At 46.0% G+C, this 8758-nt stretch overlaps 1 protein-coding gene across 1 annotated transcript in view; it reads left to right on the forward strand.

The window, feature by feature from the left end:
* Positions 1-4622, forward strand: part of Hck (HCK proto-oncogene, Src family tyrosine kinase) — a 51458-nt gene extending 46836 nt beyond the window's left edge. Inside the window, exons 12-13 of the mRNA XM_006985472.3 lie at positions 1862-1993; positions 4111-4622. Of these exons, the coding sequence (XP_006985534.1) occupies positions 1862-1993; positions 4111-4313 (335 nt within the window). The 3' untranslated portion in view covers positions 4314-4622. The remainder of the gene's footprint in view (positions 1-1861; positions 1994-4110) is intronic.
* Positions 4623-8758: the final 4136 nt, after the last annotated feature.

Genomic DNA, 8758 nt, shown 5'->3' on the forward strand with positions numbered 1-8758 from the left:
GAGATTAACAGTTGTTTTTTGGATTAAAGTAGATTTAATTTCCTACCTTTTTTCGTCATTTCTATATCATATCCCCCTTTAAATAAAAACAAACATTCATAAACAATATTTTGGAAATTTAGGCTTTCTATACTACTTCCTACTGATTGGGGGTCCTGGCAATATTCTGGGGATCCTGAGAAAATTTAGGATTATGGTCAAGTCCTGCCTGGAATCATCTATGAGGCTGCATCATCTCAGCCAGTTGCCTTGAAGCTGTTCTGGATGTTGGATCATCCACTGGAGACCTTGATGGAACCATATTAAACTGGAAGGAATCCACAGCTTCTCATCTTCTGTCGAAACAAAAGCAGAACCTCTTTTCCAAAGCAACATATCCTTAGACCCAAATTTTAAAATCAAAATACCCTTAAGATATAAATGTTGGTTTAACTTAGCAGCCCCTACAATCAAATGTCTCTCTGCAGTTAAAAAAAAGAAAATCCCAAAGACAACACAATTATATACAGTATTCAGACTCTCTGTGTATTTTCCATCTTCATTTGGCTTTTTTAATTTTTTATTTATTTTTATTTCTTTTTAAAGGACTTTATCCTTTTTCTTTCTTCTCCCAAGTCTATGTATATTTTTAAATACAATGTAACCCATTTAAAGGTTTTTTACCATCTGAATCTGTTTTACTGTGTATCTTTAATCCTTTTTTGACCCAGAGAGTTTTTAAACTGCTAAGTTATGGGGCTAGAACCCAAGTGGTGCCCTGGCTGCTGGCTCTGCCCTGTTCAGCTTTTCAACGTGGCAGAGTTACATTCACTGCCAATTCTGGGAAGCAGAAGGTCTATGCCACCATCAAGCAGCTTGTAGCACATTGCCCACAAACCCCATTTAAGTGTTCCATAGCAGAACCTCTGGAAAGAGCCATGAGTGCCACCAGCATGAACCAGGAAGCCATCTCTTAAAGGAGCCACACATCTGTTAGCCACCAACAAAAGAGCCTATCTGAAAAAATGCAGCTACCAAGAAACTGTGTTTGACTCATGTTTTTGTGAGTCTAGAATCCCTTTTTAAGCTTTTGTCAGGTTTTCTGCAGAAATTCCAGCCCCATGTTGGGCTCCAGATGTAGCCAGAAGTGTTCCTGTGTCCTGTAGCTGATTGGTCCCAAATAAACACATAGAGGCTTATTATTAATCATAAACTGCTTGGTCTGGCTCAGGCTTATTGCTAGCTTGCTCTGACATCTTAAGTTAACCCATTTTTATTAATCTATATTTTGCCACATGGCCATGGTGTTAGTGGTCTGCTGGCATCTTGTTTCTTGGGCAGCTGGATGGCATCTGTCCTGACTCCACCCTTCGCCCTGTCTCTCTGCTTGTATTTCCCATCTGGCATATTATTCCTGCCTTACCATAGGCCAAAGCAGCTTTATTTATTAACCAATGGGAACAACACATATTCACAGCATACAGAAAGACCATCCATAGCACTCTCCTGCACCCCATGGCTGGAGGGTGGGCTAAGATATCAGCTGTGAGCTGGACTCAAGCCCCCTGAAGCTCCTCCATCCCCAAGAACCTCTAGGATTCCACTTCCCAGAGTTATAATTCACCAAGTATCAGCCGAATCAAGGAGGTGGTCCCCAGAGCGAGCACCTGTATTACATCCCTATGCCCATTCCTCATTGCTTCAGCTGTGTATCCTCAAGATAGATGTCTCTTGATACCATGGATCTGGGAGGCACAGTGCAGGATCATCACTGTTTGCAGGGGGCAGCAGGTGTCCCTGTCCCGATTCCTCTACCCTAACGGAGTCCCAGCCCTCACAGGTCCCCAGATTCACCCTGATTCTGCTCTGTCTAACCCTGCAGGAGCCAAGTTCCCCATCAAGTGGACAGCTCCTGAAGCCATCAACTTCGGTTCCTTCACCATCAAGTCAGATGTCTGGTCCTTCGGTATCCTACTGATGGAAATTGTCACCTACGGCCGGATCCCTTACCCAGGTAGGGAAAGGGACCTGAGTTTAGGGGTGTGTCTAGAGCTCAACCTGGCCATGGTTTATCTTGTCAGCATGTCTATTAAGATCAGCTCTTGATCATCCCCCAACCTCTCTTCACCTTTCCCATTTCAATCAGAGGTACCACCACCCACCATTCCTCAGCCTGCACATAAAGGATCTGTTGGCTGTTTGGGTCGCTGTTTCATCTTTCACACACCCTATTGCTCCTAAGCAATCAGAGCTCAGAGCAGGAAGTGGATGAGAAGATCTGAAAAAGCCAGAACTGGCAGGGCCTGGGTATGGTGATGAATGTAGGTGTTTGCTAAAGTATCTAGGAAGCCATGAGATGGCATGGGGCTGGGAGGAAGTCAAATGATTTTTTTTTTATTTATTTTATTTTATTTTTTGAGACAGGGTCTTACGATGTAGCCCTGGCTGGCCTGGAACTTGCTATACAAACCAGGCTGGCCTTGGAGACCCATCTGTCTCTGCTTTCCAAGTGCTGGGACTAAAGGTGTACACCACCACACCTGGATGATTTCTCTCTTTGAGGTGTACGCTTGAGGCTGGAGAGATGGATCAAAGGTTGAGAGTACTTGCTACTCTTGCAGAGGATGGGGGTCTGGTTCCCAGTACCCATGTGGCAGCTCACAACTATCTGTCACTCTAGTTCCATGGGATCTGATGTCCTTTTCTGCTCTCCAAGGATACCAGCATATATATACACATGTACATATGCACATATGTATACAGAAAATAAAAACAAATATGAGGGGGCAGGCTTTGGTTCAGTGTGACTGGATGAGAGTGTGTGACCAAGGTGGCACCAGGCAGCAGAGATAAGCTGATGAACTGGGCCACATTTCAAAAGAAGGAGAGAGAGTCAAGGATGGCTGTCCTGGCACTGAAGGAGCTGTGGACATTTGAGTTGATGCACTTGGGGTGATATATAGACATCCAAGCAAGATGTTTAAGGTTTCTTTGTTTTTGTTCTTAGTCATTGACCCATCTCTTCAACAAACCCCCAAGTTAAAAAAGAAAACTAAAAATAAAAGTAAAGTTGGTGATCATAGGTATTTCGTGGTTGTTTTTATAGGTAACAAATGTAAACTTAAATAGAATAAGGAAATGATCCTATTCAGAGTGACCACTTGTTTTGTGGGTACACTAGTAAAATCCAGGCAGAGGATTACATGACTACATCCATTCAGATGCTTGAGGCTGCCGTTAACAAAACTAATGGACAGCCAGCGGTGGTGGCAGTGCACACCTGTAGTCCCAGCAGAGGCGGAGGCAGGTGGATCTCAGTGAGATTGAGGCCTTCTGGTCTGCAGAGGGAGTTCCAGGATCAGAGCTACACAGTGAGACCCTGTCTCAAAAATAAACAAATACAAGTGTTGGAGAAATGGCTCAGCCCTTAAGAGCACTGGCTGCTCTTCGAGAGCACCCAGGTTCAATTCCCAGCACCCACATGGCAGCTCACAACGGTCTGTAACTCCAGTTCCAGAGGATCCGATACCCTCATACAGATATACATGCAGGCAAAATACCAATGCACATGAAATATAAATAAATAAACAAACAAACAAATAAATAAATGTAGATAGATAGATAGATAGATAGATAGATAGATAGATAGATGATAGATAGATAGATAGATAGATAGATAGATAGATAGATAGATAGATAGATGATTGTTATATTTGTTTGTGTTCTGACAAATTACTCTTACCTAGAGATAAGAGAAGCAGAGACCATCCTGTCTCTACCCCCCTTATATTCCTGTCTCCACCTCCCTAGTGCTGGGATTAAAGGTGTGTGCTACCACTGCCTGGCCTCGATGGTTAACTGGTGGCTAGCTCTGCCCTCTGATCTCCAGGCAAGCTTTATTTGTCAGAACACAAACAAAATATCCCACAACAAATGATAGGTAAAATGACGACCAACAGTGGCAGAAACAGTAGGTTGGTTAATACTCTGCCTCCTGTGAGATCTGGCATAGCTTGGTGGCTGGACAGCTATTAGGACTCAGTTTCCATATCTTCCCCAAACAGTCAGATGGTGACTGCAGCTCCATTTGCCCCTCCCACACACACACTAAATTCCACACCTCTTTCTCAGGCATGTCAAACCCAGAGGTGATCCGCGCATTGGAGCATGGGTACCGGATGCCTCGACCGGAGCACTGCCCAGAAGAGCTCTATAGTATCATGACCCGATGCTGGAAGAACCGACCAGAGGAACGGCCCACCTTCGAATACATCCAAAGTGTGCTGGATGACTTCTACACAGCCACTGAGAGCCAGTATCAGCAGCAGCCTTGATGGGCAGGACATGAGCAGAGCCACGCCCCAGGAGTGCCTGTGGCATGCTTAACCTTCTGGGCTCACTCCCAGACACCAACCCCCACTTTACACACTCCAGCCACAGATTCTTCAGTTGTCGAGTGGGTGGGGTGGACTTCACAGTCCTTTTTTGACTCTAGTCATCTGCAATCTGCCGTTCTCAGGGACCCCAAGTTGGTATTTCTTATTTGCCTGAGATGATTGAATTCAAGCTATAGCTGTGGTTTAAGTGGGAAGCTTAAAAATAGTATTTAAATAAAGATGTGAATGTCAAAGGCTTTTCCCAAAGGTCAGCTTCCCTGTTCCCAAATGTCTATTTGCCTCCTTGCTGTGTGACATTGTCAGAGAGAAGAAGGACCTTCCCAGAGGCCACAAGTATGAAGAAATGAGAGAATGGGGGGGGGGGGGCGCTCAGTCAGCAAAATGCTTGTCCTACAAGCACAGCGACCTGAGTTCAATCTCCAGAGATCATGTAAAAATGCTGGGTGTGGTGGTGTGCATTTGTAACCCCTGTGTGTGTGAAGGGGGAACCAGAGGATGGATGTCTGGGACTCAGTATCCAGGCAGTCTAGCCTAAGTGGTGAGTTCCAGGTCAGTGAGAGACTCATCTCAAAGGAGACCGATGGCATCTTGGAGAATGAATGACACCTGAGGTTGCCCTCTGACCTCTACATACATGTACACACACACACACACACACACACACACACACACACACACACACACACACACACACACACCTACCTATGCATAAGAAAGGGAAAGATTAGAAGCAATACTCAAGCTTTTCTAACCATCCTAAAATACGTGCTGGCTCGACCAGCTCCCTTTTGTTTCCTTAACAAATCTCCCAAGCTCAGGTGGCTGCAAACAGCACATGATTATCATGGCTCAGTGGGGAAGCCAGGAGTGCCAAATGGGCTGGGCTGACAGGGCTTTGTTGCTCCCGGAGATTCAAGGAGAGGGATTCCTTCCTTGCCTTCTCTAGCCTCCAGAGGCTGCCCTCTCCTGTGACTCAGGTTTCTGCACACCACTCTGAGCTCTACTTCCGTCTTCTGGTCTCCCCTGCATCTTCAGCTGCTGCACCCTCTAAAGTAATCACACTGGACTCACCTAAATAAGCCAGAATAGTCCTTCCAAGTAATGATCCTTAATCACATTTGCCAAGTCCCCTTCGCCAGGCAGCCTTTGAGGGGCCATTTCTCTGCCTACTACACTGGTGCCCAGATGCTTATGGTTTTGCCTTTCAGAAGCTGGGTCTGTCAGGGCACCACATATGGTTTCTCTCCTGTTGAAGCCATACTGATCCGTGCGCTAGACCTCCCTCGGGGATGGTGGCCATTTCCCATGGCCACACAGCCGTCATGATTGCTAAGATGGTCTTCATCACTGCAGGAGATCTTGGGTCTGAAGGGGGGACTACTGAGAAGAGGACCTGGTACTTTGTAAGGGATGCTCTTGGTGGCCAGGAGGGAGACCTGACAGGAAGTAGAAAGGACAAGAAGGTAGTAAACACTTTCTGCATTATCACCTCCGCTAAAAGTTCTTGGCAGTCAGCTTTTGTCATGGGGAGAAGACAGGGCTGGTGACAGTGGGATAGAGCGCAATGACATTCTGTATCACTGCATCTTCCAAAGGTCCTACATCACAGCATCCCCTAGTGTCACATGAAACCCTGAACTTACCGAAGCCAGTCTGCATCATCACTCAGGAGCTCATGGGTCTATCCTTAAGAACTGGGTCTAAGAACAGTGGAGACTAAGGTGAGCTGGCTTTTAATCTACGTTCTTGGGAGAGAAACAAAGTGACTGTTCTCCCCATTTTCACACTACAACCAACATTTCTCTGAGCATGAAAGGTGCAGAGAGCTCTCCTGAACAGCTGCCCTACAGCAAGGGTCACCCACTGGGAGGGGTATCCTTTCTTCCAACTCAGTTCTGACCCTAACTAGCTGGAGGTACTGTCAGATCCCACAGGTTGGGGGCTCAGTCCCCACGACTTCCTCCCTTCTGCCTTAGATGCCAGATGAAAGGGGCAGGTTGTTTTATGCCAGGCTCCCCACGGCTCCCTCCTAGGTTCCATTAATTTGCTCAAGCTGCTCAGGGGACTCAGGATGAGAATGAGGTTTTACTGTTTTATCATAAATGATACAACAAAGGGAAAGATGACAAAATGCACAGTGGGAAAGGGGCCACGTGGCACTTCCGTGTCCTCTTTAGACCTGCCACTCCACAGAAATCGCCACATTTCCACCTATCTGGGAGCTCTCTGAACCCTGCCCTTTGGAGTTTTATGGAGACTTTATTGCCTAGGTGTGATTGCTAATAAACTGGGTGGGAAAACCCAGCAAGGCCTGTCTTCGATTTGTGTGTGTGTGTGTGTGTGTGTGTGTGTGTGTGTGTGTGTGTGTGTGTGTGTCTGTCTGTCTGTCTGTCTGTCTGTCTTCTCTACGGGGCTTTCCTACCTTCAGGGTATGGGTTAGGATCCCACTAGAGTGAGGAGGCCCTTATCACATACTACACAACAAGAGTCTTGAGTCTTTATGGCCAGCTCCCAAATAGAAAGGCAGGGGGATGATAAGAGTTGCTATGACCTACTTAGAAAAGACATAGTTTAGCTTTTATAGATTTGAGGAGGGAGTTATAAAGTGGGAAGCGTGGACAAAATCTAAAACCAGCATCACCGATATATATCTATAGATATAGATATAGATAGATAGATATAGATATATGCCTACATGTGTATCTCATATTTATAATACACACACACACACACACACACACACACACACACACACACACACCCCACAACTTACCTCGTCTGTAACCTAATTGATTGCGCTCTTGCTTTATGGTTTGGAATACATACTTTGGAGTCTGAAAGCAAAGCCCAGGATCTTACTCACAACCTTGCAATAAAAATCGGTTCTCTTTCCAGTCAGTCATCCATGCGAAGAGCACTCGTCCCTGTCCCGCTGATGTTGAGCTCGGCCATGAGACTTGTTTCGGCCAATGGAACGTTAGCAAAGGCAAAGGAAACAGGTTTAGAATGTTGTTTCTGGTCTCACCCTCCAGCCTTCTTCCTGATTAGAATGTGACCTAAGGAAAAGGAGAGACAGGAAGAGCAAACCTGGACCAGCCTTCAGGCTAGCACCAAACCCAGCCGAGCCCAGTCCAGGCTGACCCCCAGCTGGTCCTCAGACATGTGGAAGAGAAATAATTATCATGAGCTATGCTTTCAGGAGCTGTTTTGTTACATGGATATTATGGTAATGGCTGACTAAGACAGGCCCGGCTTCATTTTCTTAACAATTTGTCCTTTGCAAAATTTTAAATTACTGTTTTTGAGACAGGGTCTCACTGTGTAGCCCATGTCCTGATCCTCCTGCCTCTGCCTCCTGAGGGCCAGTTTTTAATTTTTAAACTTATTTATTATTTATTGCAGGGAGTTGACATGTGTCGCAGCACTCATGTGGAGGTCAGAGGGCAGACTGTGGAAGTTGGTCCTCTCCTTCCACCTTGTGGGTTCCAGGGTTGAAGCAGGCTTGGCAGCAACCGCCTTTACCCGCTGAGTTATCTTGCCAATCCCAGTTTGTAATTGTAACGACGTGCAGTTAACCAAAACACACTGTGTTGGGGGCTAGACAGCCGGTTAAGAGCTTACTGCTCTTGTGGAGGACCTGGTTTAGGCTCCTAGTCACAACTATCTGTAACTGCAGGTCCAAGAAATTGGATGCCCTCTTCTGGCCTCCTCAAGAATGGCAGCCATATGGTGCACCAGCATGCAGGCAAAACACACATACATATAAATAAAATCCTTAAAAAATTGTGTGTGTGTGTGTGTGTGTGTGTTTTCGGGTAGGGACACACCACAGCAGCACACATACTGAGGTCAGAAGACAACCTCAAGTGTAGGTCCTCACTTTGACCTTTCACCTTATTTGAGACAAGGTGTCTTGATGTTTTCATCTCTGTGCCAGGCTAGCAGCCCTGAAAGCTTCCACAGACTCTGTTTCCATTTAGAGGGGTGCTGGGCTACTGATGCTTGCACCTACTTGCATACAGCTACTTATTCCGGGGGGAAGGATGTGGGACAGGGTCTCACTCTGTAGACTAGGCTGGCCTCAAACTCACAGAGATCTGTCTGCCTCTGCTTCCCTGGGGTTAGAGGCATGCCCACCATTCCTGGCCCATGTCCAGCTTTTTATGTGGGCTCTAGGGATCTGAACACAGATGAACTCAGTCTGTCAGGCTTGCATAACAAACCTGCTTGGGCTACATAGCAAATGTCAGGCCAGCCTGGGCAAAAGGGAAGAAAGGAGAGAGACAAATCCTAAGCTTGAAGAATATGTTCAAAACATGTATCTAATGGAGGACTAGTATCTAAAATATGCAAAGAGTTCTCATGATTCAATAAGAAAACAA

The sequence above is a fragment of the Peromyscus maniculatus genome, chromosome 4 (assembly GCF_049852395.1).
Source record: "Peromyscus maniculatus bairdii isolate BWxNUB_F1_BW_parent chromosome 4, HU_Pman_BW_mat_3.1, whole genome shotgun sequence".
In the NCBI taxonomy this organism is placed as follows: domain Eukaryota; kingdom Metazoa; phylum Chordata; class Mammalia; order Rodentia; family Cricetidae; genus Peromyscus; species Peromyscus maniculatus.